General features: G+C 40.7%; 1 protein-coding gene across 1 annotated transcript in view; it reads right to left on the bottom strand.

The window, feature by feature from the left end:
• GRXCR1 (glutaredoxin and cysteine rich domain containing 1) overlaps nt 1-27,523 on the bottom strand; it is a gene marked incomplete at both ends in the record, with an annotated part of 130,225 nt that extends 102,702 nt beyond the window's left edge. Inside the window, one exon of the mRNA XM_080797688.1 lies at nt 27,140-27,523. Coding sequence (XP_080653814.1) covers nt 27,140-27,523 — 384 coding nt within the window. The remainder of the gene's footprint in view (nt 1-27,139) is intronic.

Here is a 27,523-nt window from a genome sequence, read left to right as displayed (position 1 = left end):
ATCCGCAGGGGCAGAAGCAGGGGGGTTTTCTATGGGTTCTTCCCCTCTCCCCCACCGTGTTCACTTTTTAATCAATCAAATCTACCAGTTAACTGATTATAGCCAATAATTACTGAAAGCCAAGTAAAATGGCACTCTGGAAGATATAAGACACGCTCTTGCGGAATGTGCAATCTAGAAGGGAGCAAGACAGACACACTGAAACATGAAGGAACGATGCTTGTGGCCAGCAACAGCGGGAGGCAGAAAGTGGAGCTGCAATGAGGGAAAGAAAGTGGAGAGATACCATAAAGTCAATGGTGAGATCCAGTCCTCTCATGCCGTGCTTCTCAAACTGCGGTTTGCAAAGGAGTCCCCTGGGAATCTTGTTAAAAAGCAACTCTGGTTCCCCAGGTCCAGTGGAACAAAAAATTCTGTTTCTTACAGTAAACTTCCAGGTGCAGCTTCTCGTCCTTACATGACATGTTAAGAAGCAAGGGGGCTCAACTCTCTCTGGGAACTTTAGCGCTCCAAGGCAAAAACAAAGCTTTGTCAGGGCTGGAGTTGCTCAAGAAATACATGACAGTGACCCTGGGTTTATCCCTTTGTGAAGGTGAAGCTGGTGTGGCAAGGAACATGCTCACTGGGGCGACTTCGGGAGAAATATTATGTGCATATAAAACTGATCTCAAACCACTGGATCTATACTCAGATACGAGTCAGCACTGGCAGTGCTGGAATCCTCAAACCCATACTCACCAGTGAGGTTCCATATTGTATCTCAGAACATTAATAAACTAAACATTAAGGGGCCTCTTTCAAGGACGTCCTTCCTTCCTGTCACTTCGGCTAATTCCTATCGTGTTTCCCTGGCAGAGGACTATCGTGGGTGCTTCACAATCCTAGTTGTTCCCGTTCCATCCATTAGTATTGAGGTAGCCTTTCCGCCCAGGACAGCATCTTTTAGAGTCAAACGTATTCCCTCTAAGAAGCTCTTATCTAAGAAGCCCTCTGTACCTCCTTCATCCTGCCTGGCCACCTGTTTCAGAGTCTGTTTAATTAAAACGAGTGTCCGTGGCTCCATTTGTCACTCTCCCCGTGTAAGGGAGAGGAATCATGAAGTCACGAGTCACTGCCAGTAAAGCCCTCGTTCACAAGTCTCAGCTGAGCTGCAGACATAGAGCATTTTCAGTGGAAGTTGTTCCAGCCCTTCATTTGGGATTAATTACTCTGCAGGAGCAGTCTGCCTAGTACAACAAAACAATTTTCATTCATCAGCTGTGAGTGTGAAATTAATGAAAGCCACAATCTCATTGGAATGCAACACTAAGTTCTCATTTGTGCTATCAATACTGGAGGAAATGAGATACTTTTTTCCCTCCTCTCTGTATTTCTGCTCTCAGCAATAACATCAGATTAGACTTTCATAAATGCCAAGGATACACACACACATACACACAGAAAGAGAGAGAAAGAGAGAGAAAATTCCAAATGTATTGGGAAAAGAGCAGCAGCCTCTTGCTTTTGTATAAAAGCAAGTTACAAAAGCTATCAGTGTTCTCTTTAAGGAAATAATCCTTAGCTTTATTTTCGTCCAAGCTTTCTTCTGTGACCCTAAACAACCAAACACTATTAACGTAAAAGATCATATGGAGAGAGACCATAGATTTCTAGTCTCGAGGTTTTTAATCAGCATATACATTAATTCATTGAAAGTCTCCATTTAAATTTTAATTACCCTGGAAACTGAAATTGCCCTGGATAAGGAAGACACCAAAAGACTGGATCTCAGAGGTTCTGGTCAGCACTCATAATGGTGGCTTCCTGAGTCCAAATCACTGGACACATTCTCCCCGCCAAAAATAAGATCAACAAGGAGCAAAAATAAAATGACACATTTCAAGCATCAGCATTACTAGGAGATAATGAACGGTATGAGCTTCAAACTAACTTTAAAAAAATCCAGATTACAAAAGAGGTCCCTCACCATCATCATTAGATTTGCTCACTGGAAGGACAGGCAAGTAATGACAGATAAGCAGCAGTGAGCAAGCCTACTACCGAGATTTTGGTTTCCTAATGCCATTCTGCCCCAAAAGGTACCAAGGCTCTTTGAAGAAATGGTTGATTCCTGAGATGACCAGAGAAGGTATAAAGTGAGCTTGGAATGCCTTAAACCAAAAAGTCAGGAAGAAATTGATTGTTTAATCAATTTAATCAAATTGTTTAAGAAATTAATTAGGAGATGTGATACACACACACAAACACACACACATATACACATACATACACACACACACACACAGGAGTACTATGCAGCCATCAAAAACCACAAAATTTTGCTATTTGCAATGACATGGATGGAACTAGAGGGTATTATGCTAAGTGAATAAGTCAATCAGAGAATGACAATTATCATATGATCTCTGTAATATGAGGAATTTGAGAGGCTGGGCAGGTTTTCGTGAGGGGAAGGGAGGGAAAAATGAAACAGGATGGGACCAGAGAGGGAGACAAACCATGAGAGTCTCTTAACCTCAGGAAACAAACTGAGGGTTGTTGGAGGGGAGAGGGATGGGAGGGTTATGGTGGCTGGGTGATGGACATTGGGGAGAGGGTATGTGCTATCATGAGTGCTGTGAGTTGTGTAAGACTGATGATTCACAGACCTGTATCCCTGAAACAAGTAATATATTATATGTTAATAAAAAAAAAATTGACTGGGGCTGGGGACCTGGCTGGTTCAGTCGTTAAGCATCTGCCTTTGGCTCAGGTCATGATCCCAGTGTCCTGAGATTGAGCACCACATTGGGCTCCCTGCTCAGTGGGAAGCCTGCTCATCCCTTTCCCACTCCCCCTGCTGTATTCCATCTCACACTGTCTCTCTCTCTCTGTGTCAAATAAATAAAGTCTTCTAAAAAAATTGATTAAGTCATGTCAGAAAGAGATCAGTGTCAGTTTAAGGGGTTCCTACTGGCCCAAACTGGAAGATTTAAACCATTAAAATAAATAAGGACAGTGATGGATTATAACCCAGTGAATAGGAGTCCACAAGTCTACACGCTAATAATAAATAGATGGATAAATAAATCTATAAACAAAGGAGAAACAAAATATTTCTTAGAGAAGAATACTAAGCACTGTAGGGGGAAAATCTTCATTGTGCAAACATAATTCTAAAAATTTATTTAGGCAAAAATCATCAACGTGTACTTAATCTTGGGTGTACAAATTTAATGAGTAATGAGATAATCACACAACCTCAAAGTATCTCCCAATAAATTATTTATTAACAGAACAGAGAGCCCAGAAATGGACCCTCAACTCTACGGTCAACTAATCTTCAAAAAAGCAAGAAAGAATATCCAATGGAAAAAAGACAGTCTCTTCAATGAATGGTGCTGAGAAAATTGGACAGCCAAAGGCAGAAGAATGAAACTGGACCACTCTCTTACACCATACACAAAGATAAACTCAAAATGGATGAAAGACGTCAATGTGAGACAGGAATCCATCAAAATCCTAGAGGAGAACATAGGCAGTAACCTCTTCAACAGCGGCCACAGCAACTTCTTTCAAGACACGTCTCTAAAGGCAAGGGAAATAAAAGCAAAAATGAACTTTTGGGACTTCATCAAGATATAAAGCTTCTGCACAGCAAAAGAAACAGTCAACAAAACCAAGAGCATACCCACTGAATGGGAGAAGATATTTGCAAATGACATTACAGATGCCTGGAAAACAGTATGGAGGTTCCTCGAGATGTTAAAAATAGAGCTACCCTACTACCCAGCAATTGCACTCCTAGGTATTTACCCCAAAGATACAATGTAGTGAAAAGAAGGAGCACATGCACCCCAGTCCACATAGCATAGCAACAATGTCCACAGTAGCCAAAATGTGGAAAAAGCCCAGATGTCCTTCAGCAAATGAATGGATGAGGAAGATGTGGTTCATATATACAATGGAATATTACTCAGCCATCAGAAAGGATGAATACCTACCATTTGCACTGACATGGATCGAACTGGAGAGGATAATGCTAAGTGAGATAAGTCAAGCAGAGAAAGACAATTATCTTATGGTTTCACTCATATGTGGAATATAAGGAATAGTGCAAAGGACCATAGGGGAAGGGAGGAAAAACTGAATGGGAAGAAATCAGAGAGAGAGACAAACCATGAGAGACTCTGGACTTGGGGAAACAAACTGAGAGTTACAGAGGAAAGTGATAAGGTAACCAGGTGATGGGTATTAAGGAGGGCACATGTTGTGATAAGCACTGGGTGTTATACACAACTGATGAATTGTTGAACACTACATCAAAAACTAATGTACTATATGTTGGCTAATTGAACATAATAAAAACAACAACAAAACAAAACAAAAAACAAGGAATCTGAAGAAAAATTAAATAAAATAAAATAAGAAAAATAACTATACAGTGGAGATACTAGACAATACCATAATAAAGTTATCACAAGTAATATTATTCATAAGGAATAAATGGACATATGCCTTCAGATGTGATACCCCCCAAAAGATACATCACTTACATAATATCCCAGCCAAAAATGTGTAACCTGAATCTAATCATGAGGAAACATCAGAGAAACCCAGATTGAGGAATGTTGTACTAAATAACTGTATTCTTCAAAATGTCAAAGGCATGAAAAACCAAAAAACTTTGACTAGCATCTCAAAATGATGAATTTGCATATACTACATATTGGCTCATGACTATTTTTCAGCCTGTGGTTTTCCCTGATGTTTATAATTTACTTTCTTTTCTCTTGATTAATGTGTCTATGTGTCTCAGGTAACCCACAATGTTTCCTAAATTCCAAAATTTTCTCATCTCTTGGTTTGTACCTTCCTTTTTTGTCAAAGTACATGCTTAATTTTTTTTTTTCCTGAAATGATATGAGGAAGGCAAATGCTCCTGAATCTTTGCATGTATGGAAACATTTTTGTTCTATATTTATACTTGATTAGTAGTTTTCCTGGAAGAGATATTCAAATCTGTTCAAAATCATTTTTCCAACAGATGCCCAGTCAAGATAGCATTGTTAACTTTAGGTATAGATACGCCCCAACTCAATGCTCCAAGTAGTATGGGAGATTAAAATGAAAAAAGGTAGAGGCGCCTGGGTGGCTCAGTGGGTTAAAGCCTCTGCCTTTTGCTCAGGTCATGATCCCAGAATCCTGGGATGGAGCCCCACATCGGGCTCTCTGCTCAGTGGGGAGCCTCCTTCCTCCTTTCTCTCTGCCTGTCTCTCTGTCTGCTTGTGATCTCTGTCTGTCAAATAAATAAATAAGATCCTTAAAAATATATATTTTTTTTTAAAAATGAAAAAGGGTAGATCTTTAAAAAAAAAAAATCAAAAGAAGATATTCACATCAAGGACCAGAAATAGAAACAAAGTGGTAGGTGGGGATAAAGTGACATAGTTCCCACAGCAATAGACTAAAGCCAGACTCATTACTTGAAATAGGGCGAGGCTAGTAGGACTTATCATCTCATGACAGGTACGGTGGGGGGTGCGGGAAATAACCTCATTAGCTGCCTAGAAATACAGCTTATACGAAATATAGCAAGACAGAGCCCTGCCAAAAAGAACCTGAGCCAAGCTACCTCCTGGTTTTGTAACTGGATACAAAATATACCCAGTATCACCAAAGAACAAAAGTCTTAAGTAACCATTTAAGATGGGCTTCTGGACTGAAGTGATGGTGCCAAAAACTACCAGACTGGCCAGTGGAGAGAGAGAAAGAAATGTCCTATTTGAGGTGACCTTGCACACCCTAATTCCAAATGTGTGAAGAAAATGAAATGAATTCAAAGAAGAAGTCAGTACAGGTGAAATGAAAATACCAAGGCAATCTAAAGATTTTGTATCAGACACCTCTCACATACCACTTCAGATCCTCAAGGTGTCACATCTCACATATCCCATTCCCCACTGTGGTGATCAGCTTTGCATGGGTTCTGACCAGTTTCAAGCTGGTACAAGCCAACAGGGCTCGTAAAGTCCTGTCCTGCATCTCTTACTCCTGCCCAGTGAGTAGACTTAGGTTGACTCAATACTAGATTGATTTGTTTTTTCAAGCACAACTGATGACTTTAAATTTTGCCTTATTAAAGTCATAAGAACCATGTTCGTATCACCGTTATCAGTACTTTAGTTTCCCAATTTCTCAATTATGTGTGTTAGATAATAAGGGCAAAGTGCAGAATGTTGACATCACTACACAAAAACTGCCATGTCCATACCAAAGTATTGACGAATGTATACAATTCCAAATCTGGCATATGAAAATAGTTCAGGGATGTCATTTGAATATGAAGTAAAGCATTTCCCATATGCATGAGCTATTTGTAGTTTTTTTGCCATGAGCTTTGACTTCCTTCTATTTTTTTTGTATTTTGTTTGTTTTTTGTTATTTATGCAAAAAAATTCAGCTTCACATATTTCTTTGAACATTTCCAAATACATTGAAAGCAAATTACAATGTGCCAATATAAAAATGAAGAATGAATTCTACTATCTCCAGACCCCTTTCAGTGCTGGATTTTTATGATTCTGTGGAAACAAATACGATTTTAAACAAACATGCAACAGTTTGTTACCAACCCATGAAATGTTTTTCTGAGTGTACGTCACATATTTATGCCAGATAATCTCCACAAATCCCTATGGCCCTTGTTTAAATGTCAGTTTTTTAGATATCTTTTATCCAAATAAGACACTGGAAAGTGAAAGGTGTCCTAAGAATTATACCAAGGAACTAGTTAAACCACAGGGGAAACTAAGACATACAGTCACCTTATCTCTGTTTGCCCTCATTGCTGGCTAGAGCTGACTTTTTGGGTCTTCACTAAGAATCCAAAACAGCTTTCCAGTCTTACCTCCCTCCATTTCCACACACAAACTGTCTTTATTGGCTCCCAAACATATCTTATGTCTGCTGAGACTCACCTCCCCATTTTCTAAGGTAGGTATATCATATGTAATAAAGTGTTATGTGCCAGGCACTGTTCTAATCTCTATAAACATATTCCTTATTTTAATCCTCACAATACCCACATAAATTAAGTATAATTACTAACTCATATTTAGAAATAAGGCAACTTCCTTATCATTTCATCCCCAGAAGATCTCAGAATCCTCTGACCTCCTAGTAAATATATGTTCTGCTAGTTATTTCCCTATTCACCCATACTACCTTACAGTATTTCGTCTCTCAGTGTGTCATCTTCTCCCCTTTATTATTATTCATAATGTTATGTGTCTAATTCTTGAGAGTAGGAATCCTATGTTTATTATTACTGATGTATTGCTTAATTTTTAAAAAAAATTTCGTTGTTACTGCTTTGTTGATATTATATATAACAAAGACATATTCGGACACCTAGTAAACTTCTTTCAAGATATATCCATGTTCCATTGTTTTGGAATGGCCTTAAATTAGATTAGATTTTCTCTGTTTGGGAAAAGCAGTCCATTGCAAAATCAAAATGTACTCAATTCATTCAGTCCACAAATAATTTATGGACATATATTATGTAGCCAAGTACTATGCTAGCTAGGTACCCAGGATATGGAAATTTAAAATATAGTCCCTCACAGATCTCTCTGTGGCAGACTCAGCAGTAAAGAGATTTCTATGTTAGAGTTATAGTATGTTGTAATGGGGCTTTAGTAGAGCTATAATACGGGGCTTTAGTAGAGCTATAATAGTAGAGCTATAATACGGGAGGCATTTAACACTAACTGGGGGAAAAAGTGGAAGCTTCCAGGAAAGAGGCACATCTGAGTTCAGTTTAAAAGATTGAGTTAACTAAGAGAGAAAAGCGGCAGCATTTCAAGATTTCAAGAAGAGAAATCAGCATGCACCAAAAACAAAGGGGAAAAAATCAGATTATATAAAAGGGCAAAGTATTGTAGAGTAACTGTATTGATACATATAGGCTCTAAGGGTTACCACGTCCAGAGATGAGACCGGAAGAGTAAAACAGACAATCAGGGAAAGCTTTGTAAGTCATGTGTATCAGCTGCCTCTTTGGTTCCACCTCCCAACCATGGCTTCGAGAAACAGTTCCACATGAGCTTTGTTTCATTTTGTTCTGAGAGGTACTCCCTGTGAATTTTGCTTTGAGCTCTGGGGTTTCTCCAGCTCCCCAGGGTGGGCACTGAAAGAAGACCCCTTAGCTTTTAGGCATATGGAGCCTAGAAATGTGTGTGTGGTGAGTAGGGGGATAGAGATCTCTTGGGGCAGTCCTCACCAAAGGGAAATTGCCCATAAAAAAATGCTTCTCCATGTTGGTGTGGATTTTGAAAGGCATTCTAGACACTCCTCAGAAGGTTCTAGCAGGATGTAGGCTCAAAGAAACCCTAGTTGCTCATGGCAGTAATCAATGCACCTTTGCATTGGTTTTATCTCCTTTCTTCTTCCACATTCCTCCAGCTCTCTCTCCTGCCCTGAGATCACTTCCCCAACAAACAACCTGCATGTAAGTCCTTACTTCATTTTCTGCTTTTGAGAACAACTCAGGCTCCTACAGCAGACTAGCAAGTTTGACTTTATATGTAAATGCTACAAAGAGCCATGGGTTTGTTTCCAGCAGGAGAGTAACATGATTAGCTTTTCAGTTGTATGAGGAAGAAAACCACAGGAGGCTGAGAAATGGAATGGGGGAGAGTTTCTTCATATCTATGGCAACATAAAGTTACTGTGAAAAAACCCTGGAAGTAAATGGATTTCTTTTAATGAGAAAATGACAATAATGGCCTTTAAAAATGGCTAACCAGATGGTACTTTCTGATTGCATTTTGTGGAAAAGAAAAATGTGCCGGAACTAGCTTTGGCTCTAGGATAAATTATTAAGTTGGTAGAGTTTGAGGTTTGGGGGCTCTCCTACTTTTCACCTTTTCCTGTTTTGACATTCTTTTCAGAACTCTTTAGTAATAACAATGGTGTGCTGGTAAACTACTTTCAGGGAGAGGAACAAAGCCCCAATTTCTAGTGTTAGCCAATTTCTGTTTTAGGAATACTCCCACCACAGTCAATTTCAAACTGCCAAGTGTTTCACAACTGACTCACTAACTTCCTGAATATTTAACAACCCTCTCTCCCCAACACCATTGCCACTTCCACAGGAAAAAGTCCCTGGCTACTCAACACAGGCAACCAGCACTCCAGTTTCCTCTCTTTCTCAAAATGCTAACTGCCTTTCAGGGCTTTTCCATGAAATCTTTTCGGGAGAGATTCCAGTATCCTGAATGTTGATCCCTTTGCCATCCAACGCTTCTCCTCCCTCCTCTCCAGATAACACCATTTTATGTTTACAGGGTGTGGTGGATGCTAGTGTGTTCACACTCCTCCCCTTCTCCAGGCTGGTACACTGTCCTCAGCGGCTGTGAATGGTGGCTGTGAACTCTTCTCAGCTGCCTCTCCCTCTGAGTAGACGATAACTCCCTCAGATGCACGGGAGCCACTTTATCCAGGAGACAGCAGGGGATAAGGGCAGCCGACCGCTGACATGACACAGGACCTCACAGTGACCTACCAGGACTAATAACTCATCTTAATAAGACCTGATGAGCAAGAAGATCTGCATATAATAAGACACGCTGCTCCAGAGTGTGGGCGATAAATCCCACAAAGATCCAAGAACTTTCAACTCCTGGTGAATTATTTAGGAGTCTCGTGGACTGAGGCATGTTGGAACCTCCTCTCAAAAGGAAAAGACAAATTATTTTGCTCCTTCTACCTCTAAGAAAGAAGCAGAGTTCTTGGTGGACCTCCTCAGGTATTAAAGGACACCTCCATTTATCACGTGGCACAGAAGTTCGCTTGTTTGGGCCAGGGCTCACACAAAGACCAGCTACAGGCTGAAATACGAGCAACCCCGAAGTATGGTTCTTACAACCCAGCAGATTCCATGTTCTTAGAGTATCTTTAGTGAAGAAGGGCCTTCTGTCAGAATCTTTAGCCAGCCACAACAAGAAAGACACAGCACCAATCCCTAGGGCTCTGGATCAAGACCAAGACCATGCCATACCGTGTACCATATTGTCCAGAACCTACCACCTGATAGGTCTTCAGAGCAGCATCTTCAGATGATGCATCAGCTTGGAGATGACAGCCTGTGGGAAAGGGGTATCCTTCTTCAGGATTCCACTTATACCTTAAGCCAGGGGTTATTCTATGGCACTATATTGCCAATAGCTAGAATTCATGGGTCCAGGAACCAATGGGAAGATGTAGGGATGGTCCCATTCACCATTACTCCTAGGTACCCAGCTGGGGAATTCCTACCACTTGAGGTGTGATTAGTTTCAAGTTCTTGGTCCCAGAAGGGAATACTTCCACCAAGTAACACAGTGAGAGGCTCACTAAACTTAGAGCTACCGTTGACATAGGTTCACCATGACAGTACTCTAGTTAGTATAAAAAGAAGTTACTGTACTGGCAGAAAGATTTGACCCCGGTTGTCTCAAAGAGATAGAACTGCTGCTACATATTAGGGACAGACAAAAATACATCTGGTACTCGGGTGCCTCTCTTGGTACTCACTTGGTTTTAAATGTAAGTGGTCGAGTACAGCAACCATTGCTTGACAAGGGCATAGTGATCATAGGCTCAGACTCCACAAGGACTTAAAATATGTGCCAACCGAGCAAACCACCTAGAGCAGCAGAAGAGGGAGGAGGAGGGGGTCTGAAATGGATGATAAAAGAGGGACGAAATAAATACCAGTTATCACTTCAAGACCAACAATAGTGCGGGGGTTATAACGTATCCCATCAACTCTTCCACTTCCTGTGGCCAGTTTGTGCCTGGATGGAGAACACTTAATGGAAGAAGCAAGTCAATCTGAACAAGGCAAGAGGTGGACTATAGCGGAAGCTCCCAGGCTCCTTTTCACCAGGCTGGCTGACCCATTTCCCCCTGCAGCCCCAATATTGTGAGTATTAGCTGCTCGAAACTCACAGCTTTTCTTTTCTCTGGATAAATGTCTCAGCAGAATGGATGACGCCTTGACACACACACATAAAACACGCCTACACGGACAGCCAATGGCCAGTGACAGACTGACACGGGCATCCTAAATGCCAGCCCCTTCCTGCAAGGTGGGAACAAACCCACGATGCAATTTGCGTGTGTTCTGAGTCTCCAGACGGCAGCTGGTCTCCGGCCAAGATCTCTCCCTTGCTGAGTTTTCTTCCCCTGCCCTAACCTGCTTCCCTTACCCCTTTCTTCTGAGACTACTCCCTCAATAAATCACTTTTCACAAGAACCGAATCTCAGGTTCTGCTCCTAACGACTTCAACCTAAGCCTAACAGAACGCTGAAGCAGGAAAATGGGGAAAATAATGGAAAGAATTTCAGGCAACGGATCAAAATGAAGACCAAAACGTGTGGGGACAAATGGTTTTTTTTTTTTTTTTTTTCCATTGTCCTTTAAATCCCACTGGGAAGTTGTCAGCTTCTATCATGCAAAATAAGTTAATACCCAGCTTGCAAATGTGTTGAGGATTCAAGAAACAGTATTGTTAGAAAGCTACCTAAGGTAATTTCTGTCACAGGTAGCCATTCAATAAAGGGTTGCTCTGATTACCAATACGAATAATATTCTTTGAAATAATTGTCTTAAAAAGCTTGTTATGACTCGCAGAACCGGGACAGTCAGAGCAGCCTCGCTGAAAGGCTTGCTGAGAGAGAGTCTGCCCTGCTCTGCACGCAGAGAGCTTTTCTATCATTGTTCTCCTCAAATGCGAAATGAGTTCCACGTCACTGACTGCAGAGCCCCTGAGGCTTGCGAGGGAGGGGCAGGCGGGAGAGGGACAGCGAAGGAAGATGCTGTGGGAATGATCATTGCAGCTCTGTAACTCATTGTGTTCTCTATTTTATTTTGTTTTTGAGTCAAAGTAGGCAAGCAGAAGGGAAAAATAAGGCAATGTGCACCGTCTGGGGGACGCTCCTCTGTGTGTCAGATGGCTCCGCTCAAATCAGATGTGGCATGCACCTTTTGAAAATGACACAATTAGCGCCCTGCTATGATGATGGCAGATAACTAACAGACAGACTCATACAGCAGTTAGTTAGTAATAAATTGTTTGCCACCCATAATGTCATTTGAGGTCTGTGAAGTGCTGGTGTTAGAATAATAGAATCAGGTAAAAAGCTCTAGGCCTTAGAAAAGGTGGATGGCAGCCAGAAATCAAAAGGAATGAATACTGAAAAAAATAAATAAAATACAATAAAAAAGAGAAAACGAACCTGGAAAGACAGGGAAAAATAAGGACAGGCAGAATAAATGTTATGAAATATGGTCACTATTAAAGTGCTTTTCTAGGGGCTCCTGGGTGGCTCAGTGGGTTAAGCCTCTGCCTTAGGCTCAGGTCATGATCTCAGGGTCCTGGGAATGAACCCTGAATGGGGTTTTCTGCTCAGCAGGGAGCCTGCTTCCCTCTCTCTCTCTCCCTGCCTCTCTGCCTACTTGTGATCTCTGTCTGTCAAATAAATGAATAAAATCTTTAAAGTGCTTTTCTAATTCAAGTAGCATGACCTACTGTGACTTAAATTGCATAAAATAAAAATTAAATCTTATCAAAGTTCTTGAGTAACAGTGTGGCAGACACTGTTGCTTATTTATCCAACGGTTATTTCCAAACCCATGCTCCCTGCTCCCTTCCCCCAGAGAGGCAATGCCATACATATTCACATTCCCAGCCTCTTGGCATAACAAGCGGTGGCCATGAGACCCTCCTCCTGCTAACAAAATGGAAGAGAGTACTTTTAGATAGAAGTACTGATAGAAGGGGCACACCTGCATAGAATGTTCTTTTTTGGCTATGCTTCTTTTTGTTTTTGACTCTGGCTTGGCTTTAAGCTACGGCAGTCATCGCGAACCCAGTGAGGGAAAGACACAAAGAAGCTAAGGACGAGAAAGCAGAACAGGAGGAAATGGGCTGTTCACCCTATTATCAAGCCGTCAAACCAACTGATCACCACACCAGCCTTTTGTGGACTTCTTAATTGATATAACAAATGTCGGAGTATTTTTAAGCCATGTCTAGGTCTGCTTTGTGGCTTAGAGCAGAACCCATTCCATATATTTACAAATAATACCCTGATTCACCGGTGTTGAGAGGCGTAACAAGTCAATCCAGGCTATTATTAAAGGAGAGAAAGAGTCCACCTCTGCCCAGGAGAGGCAGGCCAGGCTTTTAGGATGACAGGTGTTGTACAGGAATGCTCAGACACAAGGAGCATGGGTGGCTGGCCGAGCTCACAGGTTTAGAGCCAAGAGCCAGGCTGGCAAACACAAGGCCAAGTCGTCACAGGAGGTTAAGGCTGCAGAATCCAAGACAAAGACGGAGCTCGGGGCCAAGGCCAAGATCGAATCGCAGAGGAAATGGCCTCGGGAAAACAGGTTTGTGTGGCAGAGGCTAAGCCAAGTTTAAAGGCAGCAGCTGAGATTTCCCAAAGGAAAGGAGTTCAGCCAACAAAACTTGCAGTACCATAATAGCTTTTAAGGAGTGGCCAGGGCTTCCCAAGCAGCCCTTAAAAGACATTATGTGAGGGGAACAAGATTTCTGTAAGATTTACAGAATTCAGATGTCCTGCCTCTGTCCCCGAGTAAGCTCTGAGTACTCATAATACTCATTCTTATAATACATATAAGTATATAAGTATAAGCGTACTTACGTAAGTATACACTTACAAGTATATTATAATACTTATCATAGTAATTGAGTTCCTCTGAGGACAGAAATCATGCTTTATTTGTCTTTGTGTCTCACTGGCTATCAAAGTACTTAGCAATGACTGATTCTATAGGGACCAATGACGGGGTCACTAAGAGGTCTCTAAGAGGGGCCATTTTGGCATGAACATCATTTTGAGTTAAAAGTAATCAAAATCCAGTAGATAAGGAAAAGCTCTCTTCCCACTCTTCAACTGCCTAAATTTAAATTGGAAAGGAGAGCCTGTACCAGGAAGAAAGTTATTAACAGAGACTCCCCTTTACCTAAGACTCTTATCTGTATAATAGGGCAACCTTTGTTTTTCGAAACATCTCCTTTCATCTTCCTGCTAATGGCCTCTCTCCCTTTGTAAACTCAGACTCCCTCCCCTTAGTTCATATAAACTTCATGTTGCCTCGTTGTCCTTGGAATTCCCATGTCTGTGTGGATTCTCTTATATACACTATTAAATTTTATTTTCACCTATTAATCTGTCTTATGTCAATTTGATTCTCTAAGTCCAGCTAGAGGGACCTTGTAGAGCAGAGGCATGACTTCCTCACCAACAATACACATTTTTTTAGAAGATGGATAATAGGGGCATCTGGGTGGTTCAGTTGGTTAAGTATTACACTCTTGATCTCAGCTCAAGTCCCATGTTGAGCTCTATGCTGTGCCTACTTAAAAATTTAAAAAAAAAAGAATATGGATAATAAAAATAATAACAGTATGTACTGAGCAGTTACAATATGCCAAGCATTGTGGAAAATGATTTCTACACAATAGTTCCTAGGAAATCATTACAATCATTATCCTGACTTCAGCAATGAGAAAACTAGGGCTTATAAAAGTTAAATAAATTTCCCCAGAAAACCCACCCTGGAAACAGCAGACTCTGCATCTGAAACCAGGTCACTTCCCTCCAGAGAATAGTGTTCTGACCCCTTCATGGAGGGAAAGAGAACACAAAAATCATTTAAGATATGACTTAAGAATTATGGTATTTGTTTCTTTTTTCTCTCACCAAGGAAAGTAAGGATTCTTAGAAACGTGGGGGGATTTTTTGCCCTTGTGAATAACTGGTAGAGCTATGTTTTCAAGGGCCTGGACATAAACAAGATGAAGTTGGGTAGTTGCAAGAGTTAGAGAAAGTACAAGTTAGGCATCGTGAGAAAGAACTTATGAGAAGGCAGGAGGTGGGGGAGAACTTATGTGAAGGGTCATGTGAGCTCCTGTGACATCTGCGTAGCATCACAGGGCTGAACGAGCAGAGATGATGATGGATGCACCGGAATCCATGACCGGGACCATCTCTAGGTTTTCTGGCCTCTCGCAAAACTGCATCTCCTACAGATCACAACTGGTAGGGAAAGAAGCCCCAGTGATGACTACTATAGGACTTCCTGCCCCCAACGCCCCCCCCCCCGCCGAGAAACAGGAGGCAAATTATTAGTCGCTTTTAATCTGGTATGGAAAAATCAAGTCAAATGCTATTTCCAGTAGTGGCTCGTTGTGCCTCACCTTTACACCTCCAACATTTCAGAAATATGAAAAACACTTCTTGAGAAAGCCAACTTGTAACTGAGGCAGAAAGCGCTGGCCATGGAGGAGGCTGAAGTAGGCATGAACTAAGAGGAATAATAAAAGAAAAAATATATCTATGTGAAAAGGAAAATCCCACAATCAGAGGAGGAGCCCTGACTGCTGTGATGAATTAAAAGACTCTAGGATGCTGTGTCTCAAAGTTCCATGATTTAATTTCTCATATGATTGAAAAGAGAGCTGGTCACCTCAGGACAGGATGGTTGGTTTATTTGTATTCCTCTTGTAAGAGATTTCCTAATACCTCTTTTGCCTGACAAATGCGCCTAACTTTATGTTGTCCTAAAACTATAATCAAAAGCATGAGGTGCTCAGAGACGCAAATTTTCAGCCTTAGGGCTCCTGCTGCTGAGTTTTAATTGCGAATGAAGTCCCGTGATTCTAGAAGCCCAAACCTACTGAGTATTGATCGAGTTGACCCAACATACAAAATTTGTGCCATGACTACGAGCGACCTGCTTCCCAGAAATCAGTTATTTTTCTGAGATTATAGGAAATAGGATCCATGACCCCTAGGAGACAAATGACTCCCTTCCTGAACCAAGTTTCTGGCACCGTATGAGTCGTGTGTAAAGACCATTGTTAAAGAATATCATAAAGGGAACCCCCCGGAGGCTGACAGTCTGTGGTACAACCACTTACACTTCATTCGTTTCTCTCCTTTTTCCGTGTTAGAAAAAGTCCACTAGTTTAAATGTATTGCTTTCTAACATTTACTAAAGTACATTTGCCACTTCATTAGGGATGCTTTATTTCCTTTAAGTTCGTTTCTTTTTCTCACATAATATTACTCCATGCTGATAATTCACCATAATCAAAACTGTGTTCCATCAACTCCATTAAAAATGTGCTAAGGCACGGCTAGTTACAAGACCAGAGTCCAAAAGGATTAACATCTTGGACTAACACAATGAAATTAAATTTTGTTGAACATAGAATCTTGTATATAAACACAGAAAAAAGCTAATGAGGATTATATTAAATAAAAACAGATGTTTTATGGGATTAAAAGATTTAACCTCATAAATCTTTTCACTGAGAAAAGATGCTGAAATGAGTCTACAAGCCAACATCACACCAGTGCAATGTGGCCACCAAAAAATTAATTTATTCTTAAGCTACCTTCACAGAAGTTGATGACATGGCCTTCCCCCTACCTGGTGTGATCAGTTTAGGTAGGTTCAAAACTCACAGGAGATGAGACTTGAGTGCAGGTCTTGCCAAAGACTCTGAATCTCTTGTCCCTAGACTTTGTAAGATCTTGGCAGAGATACGATAAAATCAGGTATCCAATGAGTGGTTGGGCACTCGTTGCTTAGTGGATAAGAGCCCAAGCTCTGAAGACAAACTTTCCAATAATTCTATCACTTACCATTGGGTGACTTTGAGCAAGGCACTCAGTGTCTGTGAACTGGTACCACCTTGCTTCTGCTGCCTAACCAACCACCCCGAGTGCTGTATAACACTATGCACTTGTTGCTCACTCATGAGTCTAGCTGGCAATAGGCAGATCGGCTCTAAGCTGTGCAGGATTTGGCTTCAAACTGTTGGTTGGGTACAGGTCTGTTCTTCATGTCTCTCCCTCCCTTAGGACCAGCCAGTCTCCTGCAGCATGCCCTTCTCTTGGTGATGGAAGGAGTGCAAGAGGGAAAACTCAGCCATTGCATGTGCCACACCTATGATCATTCAGTTGTCCAAAGGGAGTCATGTGGCCAACACTTAAGTCAAGGGCTGTATCCTCATGCAGCCGTGGCAGAAGTGTATTGATGTGTAACACACATTAGAAAGAAATTTAAACTACCACAAAGCCATAGTTTTCTCATAGACAAAATAAGTTTACTGCACCTATGGGGTGTGGCTGGCAGACTAATGACTGTCCCAAAATCCCTCTGTCCTAATCCCCACAACCTGCAAAAACCTTATATGGCAGAAGAGACTTTGCAGACATCATTGCACTAAGGATCATGAGACAGGAAGATTATCCTGGATTACCCATGTAGGCCCAGCATAATCACAAAGGTCTTTAGAAAGGAAAGAAGATGGGGAGTTAGAAAAGGAGACATAACAACAGAAGCAAAGGTCAGAGTGAGGCAGGACCAGGAGCCAAAGAATGTGGGTAGCCTCCAGGAGCTGGAAAAGGCAAGGAACGGATTGTCCCCTAAAGCCTCCAGAAGGAATACAGCCCTATAGAAAGCTAGCTTTTGGTCCCATTAGACTCATTTCAGACTTCTGACCTCCAGAACTATAAATAATAAATTTGTGTTGTTGTAAGCCACCAAGTTGGTGGCAATGTCAATGGAAATTAGACAGTAATATACTAGGTGAGTAACTATCATTGTTCAGTCTCCCCTAAGTATGACTATCACAGGCTTCATTCTTTCTCATAACCACATAATTAATGTGGATGCCAAAGGTCTTGCTCCTTATCTCGGGGGACAGTCAGGAGTTCTGTGTCACTGAAAAGGGAAGTTTTCACTCGGAATAGTATGGAAGGAGCTCAGCAGAATCTTGAAACATGAGAGGGCATCACTTCTGCCAGATGTTTCCCAAGCAGTGTGCTAACAGCTGTCCAATGAAAGCGCTCATGAGTCAGTCATGAGAGGACACACAGAGCTGGCTCTACATCCAAGGGCACCTGTAGGTAAGCACAGCTGCTCTGCCAGCACGGGCTGCTTCTGGGGCACTCGAGAGCAGGGTTCTTGCCATGCTGACCCTGCTCTAATCCAGGAAGCCCACCCGCCAATCTCTAAACCTGCCAATTTCCCCTGAAGTCACAGCCCATCCAACTCTTCTCGCTTCCTAAAGTGACCCTCGTTCGGTCTGCACCAGATTGGCACTCTTTCTCCCTGTTTGAGCTCCGCTGACTTGTTAGAAAATAATTCCCCTGTGCTTTCTCTTCTGACAAAAACCATCTCTTGCAAATCAATAACCTGGCTTTCACTACTCTACCCATTTTGTGGACAAGTCAAGCTTTCAGAATTTTCATGTAATAAATATCTTCAATTCCATACACCCAGTTACTTAAAAGGTGCAAAAGAGAGTCTACCCAATTCTTCCATGGCCTAACTGTTGGAGGAGTTCATCAGGAAGGCATGACTGTCAGTCCACAGGCAATTAGAGGCTCCTCACTTTGTCCCCCGTCCTTGGAATGTAGGCTCCTGCCCACCCTTCCCACAGTGGGAGCTGTTTCAAGGATGAAGCCTTGAGAGAATAAGGTGCCAGAGGTCATCTGGAAAGTATTTGTGACTGAAGCCAGTTAAGGCCTCTGTATAAACTTAAAACTCTGGCAGGTGTGGAAATCTACTCATCTTGTGGCCACTCAAGACAAGCTTCACATGTAGGTTCCCTTGCTTATTAAACCTGCCACCTCCCAATCTGGAGTGGCCTGCCTCTTTTCCCGGTCAGTTCTGACCCTCCATGTATGGGAGCTGCTTTCCAATTTCACCTGGGATGCTCCAGAGGTTGGGAACTCATGCTAATTTTGTTGTTTGGGAATCAATAAAATAAGCGGAATACTACTACAATCTGTTCTATTAACTATGAGGAGAGTTACATGAACAAAGTGTGCATCTATCTCTTTGTTCCTAACCAGATGTTCGAAGGCATAAATAACTTGCTAGAAATTAGGTGAGATAACGAATTATTGCAAAAATATTATTGAGCAATGAGATCCTAGCTATTACTTGAATAGACTTGTGCACGTGAACCAACATCCCTTACCAAAAATTCCTGCATGACATTTTAATCCGTCTGTAATTTCTAAAATTCCTTCCAGACAATAGTAATTGAGGAACTGACATATTTATATAGTGTGTCAGCTTATAGACTGTTCAATGTTTATATTGCTTTAATGCAAAATTCAAAGTACCGGGTTTGAGAGAGAATATCAGAAACTCTGCAAGCATGCACAGGGCCATCCAAAGGATGTTTGTCTAATCCTGCTATTCTGTTGCTTTTATGGTGTTTAGAAACAGCAGAATGCTAATTTCCTAATTATGTGGCAACCATTAGCTGCCAGTAAGAGTCCATTAGGCAGTTTCCAGTCATCTTGTGGAGTCTGTGGGTTTGCTCAGCATGTTGTCCCAATGTCAGAGTTTGGTAAATTAATGGATGAAGCTTCAAGCTTCCACAAATTAAGATGTCGGGACGATCCCAAGTCCTGATGATACAAGTGCTCTGATGAATAGGGAAGAATGAGAATTATTCCAATAAGATACTCACTGAACCCATGAGAGAAAGTTGTACTGAGATCCATGGAACTTGGATAATTGCTCATGGTCAGAGTCACTGTTACTGACTTCTGGAGCCTTGTAGGATCGCGGGAAGAGTCACAAGTTATGCAGATTACCCTTCAGTTCTTGGGCCGTGAGATGGAACTAATTAGAAAGAAGGCAAGAAAAGTTGAAGAAAGGAATACAACAAAATGAAGGTCTAATAAAAGAAACTAAATGGAGGAAAATATAAGCATTGGAGAAATGAAAAATGGGTAGCAGAGGCTATGTTAGGCCAATAAAAAAAAGAGAGAGAGAGAGAAAGAGAGAGAGTCCTCTGGAAAAGGAGGAGAAAGTCAAGTTTTGTATCCAAATTCTTACAGAAATCACTTTAAACAACCATTCACGATATACCACTGAGTAGTTCATGAAGCCAAGAGTTCGGTTTATTCCTCACATTATCTAGTTTAGTGCTGGCTCCATAAGAGATATGTGGTAAATGGTAATTAAAAGAATGACTGAGGGGCGCCTGGGTGGCTCAGTGGGTTAAACCTCTGCCTTCAGCTCAGGTCATGATCTCAGGGTCCTGGGATGGAGTCCCGCATCGGGCTCTCTGCTCCGCGGGGAGCCTGCTTCCCCCTCTCTGTCTGCCTGCCTCTCTGCCTACTTGTGATCTCTGTCTGTCAAATAAAAGAATAAAATCTTTAAAAAAAAAAAAAAAAGAATGATTGAGTGAATAGAGAAGATAATCTACAACAAAAAGAATTTAATGGAGCAAGCTACTAACCTTCACCATGCAAAATCTGTTCCTATCTGTAGAGAACAAAATGGAGTCTCTCACGTCATCAAGGAGACGCCTGTGTCAAGCAATGACGTAAGCAGGTAAGGTACTGCAGCTAGGAGATATCCCTGGGGCCCACATCAGCTGACTCCCCAGAACTGATAAGGAGCGGAACCAGAGGAGGTCTGCGGGAACCCAAAACTGATTAAATCCATTTAAAAAGGGAAGGATTTGGGCAGCAAACGGTCAGACTCTTTAGACCTGACCCTTCTATGTCTGACCACTTCAAAAAGGCAACTGCTCCAAAAGGTCTACCTGATGGATCTCCAAACAGAACCGACATACTTCCCTGCTTGATCAGAAGCAGTGAGTGCTGAGAGCTGACCTCAGATCAAACTGAGGCCTTATCTCAACTGCACGCCCACAGACCAACTTCACATTTGGTTCCTGAACTTCCTTTCCCCTTCCGTTATCTTGTTTGTTGTGGGGTTTGGCTTCTCTCCTCCTCTGTGTGCTAGGTAAGGAGCCAGGTTTAATCCCGTGGTGCAATGTCACTGAGTTTGGAATCCTGAACTTGCTTTATAATTGTGATTTCGCTTTGCTTTCCGACTGAATAAAGCTGACATTGTGAAAAGACACACCTCATGTGTGCGCCTTCCTAGCATGCTCCCGGCACTAGCCAATATGGGAAATGTCCAAACCCGGAAGAGATGGAAAAGAAGGAAATAATCACTGTGGAAGAGAATTTTGCTTAATTCATTAACTCAAAGAAAGAACATTTATTGAGGTCCTCAACAGTATCAGTGTCAAATGCTGTGGCCAAGAGTAGCAAAGTGTTGGTATGTGGAAGGCCGTCAGGTCAGAGCCCACCAGCTGGTCTGCACCATCCCCTTGCTTCAAGCTGATGCACTCCTTGCCTGCTAACTACAGTTCATTGGTTGGAAGCAGAACTAACCTCCTCTGCTTGAGGTTTCACAGACCTTGAGGAATGAACGGCCCCACTTTTCCCGGAAGCTAAGGTCTGTCCCCATTAAAAACACCTGCCACTGATGCCAGCTAGCCTGTTCAGGGCCATGTTGACATATGATGAACTGTGTGAGCATCAGCTTCTCCTGCCCACAGCCCCCATGATTTCCCAAGCCTTCTGCTTTAAACACACCCCCCCACACACTGCCCCGCCTTCACTTATACTGGGAAGATGGTCTTGGAGACATTAGTCCACCATCTCCCCAAGTTGAGGCTTCCCGAATAAACCAACCTGTCACTTGTCTCTCAGTATTGATATTCACAAGGTGAACAGCCGAACTGAGATCAGAATCAGCTCTCTGTCTGGTAACAACAGGACCCGCAGGCCCATCAGTTAGCAACTCTTTAATTGTGCATTAAAAAAAATAGATCAGCAGTACCAGCCCAATTTTGGTGCTTCTTTTCCTGTTTCTTGGAGAACAGTCAGCCAATTTCCTAATGTAGTTTCTTACATCATTTGGAATTGTATCAAAATCCTACAGTTTCTTGCTACTTCCTGATAGCTAAAAGAGGCAATATTTTCATTTCTAAATGTTTATTTTGATAGAACACTACATAAGAATTTTTTCTGAATAAATGTGATATTGAATCCTGTAACAATGTTTCATACACAGAGATGTTCAAATTATTATTAATAATATACTACCTCATAAAGTTGCTATGAGAAATAAATATGTCAATGCACATAAATAATAAGAACAGTGTGTCTGTACTTAATCAATAGTTAGTATTACTGTTACTGTTTTCCAGTGTGATCCAAATAACCCACTGGAACCCAGGAATCACCAAGAGAATCACCTGGTTTTCACTGGAATATTATTCTATTGCTAAAGCTAGATGAAGTGAACCAGAGAGGAATAATAATACATACAGCCAGGAATTTCAGTTAGTCATCCTTCCTAAAGTTAGTGAACAATGCTGAGGAGGGCTAACCCATCACCCCTTTCCTTGCAATCTCAAAACATTTTAATCAAATTATGTTATAGAGATGATAAGATTTGTTAAATTTTAAAAATACAATTTAAAACTGGGTAGAAGCTATTTAACTCTGCAGAAAAACCTTCCCTAAGTGAAGATTTGAACATTCTATAAACAATAGATTTTAAAATCTGCTAACCAAACACTGAAGTTTCAAAAGACTAAATCATATCATAACATTGGTAACTATGATAACTATGTTATGATATGATTTAGTCTTATCAATCTTTATATTTGTAATTACGACTTTTCAAAAGGTGAGGTTAAGTGTTCTTGTATATAGCATTGTACTTTGATAAACTATGCCTACATAGTGAAAGGCAGAATTCTCATGTTTTTAGCTTTGGGCCAGACACTTAATTTCTCTGACATTCAGTTACCTACAAACAGGCATTATAATAGTTATTTTCGTGCTTATTTCACAACAATCTTCAGTACAATCCAGTAAAATAATGTAAGTGAAAACCCTTACAAAGTGCAAATTGTTCTGCAAATATATGATTATTTTTATTTTCCTTATCTTAAAATGTTAAAATGCTCATAAACATAAGTACATTAATCACAAATGTTCGTGTAAATACAAAGATGAAAGTCATATGTTTGAGTTTTTAGAAAGGAGCGTCTATTTTTCTCTAATGGTTTAAATTTGTAAAAAGAGGGAATGAAAATTATAGAAATTACAGAAAAAGATTCTGAGTATACAACAGATTACACAAGTTTGAAGATAGGGTCAAGACAAGATTACTGATTCTTAATTACCATCTGAAATTTAATCCCAGAGGAAAATATTAGAAAAACCAAATGACCTTAATTATCTGCATCATTGACCCACCCCAAGAAATTTCGGAAATATGTTGCTACTAAGATCAAGGTGTATCTCAAATCTAATCGTGCTCTGAGTGGGTGAGAGCTATGAGCTATATAGTGGTTTTGTAATTTGTCTTCCATGAAGTAACTAATTTTTTAAAAATAAATAAATTTTTCTAAAATTTTCCAGTTATGAGGAGTAAAACCATTTATCTGGGTAGGATTATCCTTACAGCAGAATATCTTAAAAAGAACTAAAGGAGAACACCTACATCAGAATGTTCTGTTAATTTCAGGAACCATTTCTAAACCAATTAACTGATAAATTAGGATACCAGTAGGAAACAAGTCTGTCAGGATATCTTTATTTATCTTTGGCTCAGGAAAAACTTTCCTGGTAATCTCACATGATCAGAAGAACAAATATCAGATCAACACACAACTTCTTTGTTTTTCCCCTTAAATATTAAAGACATGAAGGACATTAAGGAATATTTTTATTAACGCTAGTAAACTAGATGAATTTCCCTTTCACATGCTAGGTCAGTGATTCTCAAACTTCAGTGTATGCACAAACAACTGAAACAGCGGCTAATAAATGCATATTCCAGGCCACAACTAGATCCCAGGTTTTCAGATTTCCAAACAGGCCTCTCTTGAGCCTTATACTGTTGTCGTTTCTGGGAGAAATGGGAAACCCAAGCACCTGTATCTGAAGAGCCATAATCTAGACCCGCTGGAGTCCTTGAGTGATTCACAAATGAAACAATGAACCACACCCTCTACAAGGCCCACCTAAGCATCCTAGTGACTCTTCTCTTTTTACCTCCTGGTCCCTTCCTACCCACAAAAACTTTTGCACATCCTGCATCACCCAGGATTCTACAGGGTAAACTAATTAACAAGTGAAATGGGAATTTGTTCTACTATCCCTTTTATAGATAACTTTCTAAATAAATACTGCTAACTAAGAGGGATGCCTGGGTGGCTCAGTTGGTTAAGCATCTGTCTTCAGCTCAGATCATGATTCCAGAGTCCTGGGATTGAGCCCCACATTGGGTTCCCTGCTCAGCAGGGAGCCTGCTTCTCCCTCTGTCTGCCACTCCCCCTGCTTGTTCTCTCTCTGTCTTCCTGACAAATACATAAATAAAATCTTTTTTAAAAAGTAAGTACTGCTAAAGAAGTATAAATGTTTGAGGCAAATAATTTCAAAGACTACTCTCTGCACAGTTGAAATTTTAGCAAGATATATGCCAATATTCTATGACAGGATAACAGAATGGGAAACTAACAGAGAGGAAGCCAAGTGATTTACAGATTCTTTTGAAGCTTTTATTGATATTTGGGGTTTCCCCAAGTTTCAAGTTGAGTGCGTTAAGATTTTATAACTTAAAACAGGAAGAAAGACCTGGTTTTTTTTCAGTTATAGTTCCTTTCTGCAATAAGATTGTGCATTGAAACCTTAATCAAATATCTAAGATATCACTCCTCATTTTTTCCTCCCTGAGAGAAATTGCCAAATTACAGTTATATCCAGTTAAGTTTGCTGCTTACTTTCTAAGGGATTTAGAAAATACACAAAGATCCAGAGAAGAGTCACATCTGGTCCCATAAACATAGGAGTAACTGAATGGTAACTTCTGTTTTTTGTTCCTGGGGCTTCTCTGCTACTGCATTGCAGGAAACCTACTCAGTCACCCTAAGGCACATGCCTAAGACATTTGTCACTCCTTATGACATACCTATCCTTTAGCAAGCAGCAAGCATCCAAGTTAGCTCTCTATAAAATGCTGTGTAGGTTCATCGCATCACTCCAAAGGATGCTCGTTACACACGATGTGAATGGAGCCTCCTAAAATAGTGCATCTGGCAGCCCCCATCCAAGGTAGGAGCTCTGTTAACTTATGTTTTGCCCTGGAGAAATCAGAGAACAGTCCATGACAGTGATGGTGATGATGTTGATAAAACTAATGATGATGGTCAAAATTGATGACTTTGCCCACATTATAAAGAAAGAAGGGTCAGCTAGAAAACAATGATTAAATATCAGACTTTGAGGGGCCTCTGCTAGTAACCACTACTGTTCTCTTAAAGCAAAGGGTAAATGGAATAGTGGTAAATTATTAGGAAATGACAGTTTTATTGGATTTTTTCTTAAGAAAAGGGGTGATAGAATTATGCATAGAAAAATATGCAAGTAGGGGCACCTGGGTGGCCCAGTCGGTTAAGCGTCTACCTTCCGCTCAGGTCATGATCTCAGAGTCCCAGGATTGAGCCATATGTTGGGGCTCCCCGCTCAGTGGGTAGTCTGCTTCTCCCTCTCTCTCTCCCTCTGTCTCTCCCCCTGCTTGTGTTCACTCGCTCTCTCTCTCTCAAATAAATAAATAAGATCTTAAAAAAAAAAAAAGAAAATACACAAGCAAACTATTGTAAACTAATCTAGTACTAACATTTGATTTTGGAATTTCCTTTACCTCCTACAGATGGATTTTTAGCTCTACTAGGACAAAGCCATAGGGAGGAAAAGTTTTGTATTTTTTTTTTATAGGATTTGAAAATTTAAGGTATTTATGCACAAATCATAGCTTTTTGGGGAGATCTGAACAAATTCAAATTAAAATTCTAAAATTGGTGCAGCAGTTTGTAAAACCCTCCAGATCATAAAGCAATTCAAATCATGATTCAACTAAAAACTAAATTAATCAAAATAAATGGAAATATTTTTTAAACTTTATTATTATAGAGTCTTGGTCTACACCTTGGCAATAATAATTTCTGCAGTGGGTAAAACACATCCACCACCAAGATGATTTCAATGTAATAGTCACATCTCTAGAAATCTAAACAAGATTTTTTCCAACCTAGTTAAACATAGTCATCAGTTCCCCACCTCCAGCCTTAATCAGTGAAATCTTTCACGGGTAAATTCCAAATATGAAAAGAACCTTTGATCTTAACTGTTTTTACCCTTGATTTCTGTTTTTTAAAATCCTGGTGTTATGATCTTTCCAAATACTTCCTTCGAAATGAAAAATAATCAAATACCTTTGGTTAAAATCCTTTCTCCCTACCACTACTGCATCCTTCTATAATGCAGAGGCACTGAATAATTCATCAAGGATATTTTATTTAAATATTGAGAATCATATAAAATGGTGTTACAATGAAAAATATTGGTTTGCTACCTTAATGATAGTGATTATGACTTCTATTCCTGAAATAATGATGCCTGTTTTCAACCAAAAATCATTTACCAGTGCTTCCGGGCAATTTCAAAAATTTGTCTAAACATTAGATCATTTCCAAAGGCCCCAGGACCTGAATAATACATTCCTACATTACTGTGCAGAATCTAACACATATTAAAGGCTAACGTTTTTTAGTATAAAACCTGTATCTCACTCCATATATATTATAGAGGAATAACTTCTTCAAGTGCCACTCTAGAGTTCTTGTGGGCAAATGAATGAAGAAATCCACCTCAGAAAAAACCTGCAACTTTCAGAGCAGTAGGCGAAAGTCCAAGTTTGTCTTTACAACTTCATACCATTCCAACTTAACCCAGTGCTCCTGAATACGGCACTCCAACTTCTCTGTTTTAAAATCTATACAAGAGATGATAAATGCTGATCTGCCATCTCAAGGATGATAAGCCAGAAATTAACTTCCAAATCGTGCTCAGACGTTTTGAACACTATAGTCTGTCTTTTTTTTTTTTTTCTTGGCTAAGAAACAGATGCATTGTTTCAGCCATTGCACACTGGAAGAAAAGACCACTTAAATGTTAGAAATTTGGCTTTGAGAATCCATCTAATTTGCTAAGCATAATGACCCTATTTTTAACCGATGGCTGTTGAGACAATATCTTCAGGGGGGGAGTGACTCATGAAGTATGTAGGAGTCATGAATAAGAAAGGCTTGCTTTCAACTGCAGGGCAGAGGTACGGAGAGGGTGAGTTAGGAACAAAGCCCAAGGGGAGCAAAGTGCATTGACTTACCTGCAGTACTTTGGCCAAATTGTTAAATAGAGCTTGGCCGGCACTCACTTTGTATTTGACGCCTCTGACTGTGCCGTTTTTGCTTAAAATGTTGACTCTTCTTGTTCCAAAACCCTTCTCACTGGCAGCCCTTGCTAACGCCAGCAAGTTATCCTGGTCGTCCTCATACTCATCACTTTCCGATCCCATGTAGCCATTTTGCTGTCCATCGGACTCACTCAGTCCATCTATCCCGCAGATGCTGGCACATTCGGAATCCAGAGACCCTGAAGGTTGCCCATCTTCATACACCTCCTTCAGCACCCGCCCGCTGTGAGATGACGCGATCCGAAACCGGACTTTCCGTGGCCTGTCACTTTCTGGCTTTATGTCCCTTTTGAGCAT

This window comes from Martes martes (assembly GCF_963455335.1).
Source record: "Martes martes genome assembly, chromosome: 2".
Lineage (NCBI taxonomy): Eukaryota > Metazoa > Chordata > Mammalia > Carnivora > Mustelidae > Martes > Martes martes.
The sequence above is the reverse complement of the archived record's forward strand: the minus strand, read 5'-3'. Positions and strand labels throughout refer to the sequence as shown.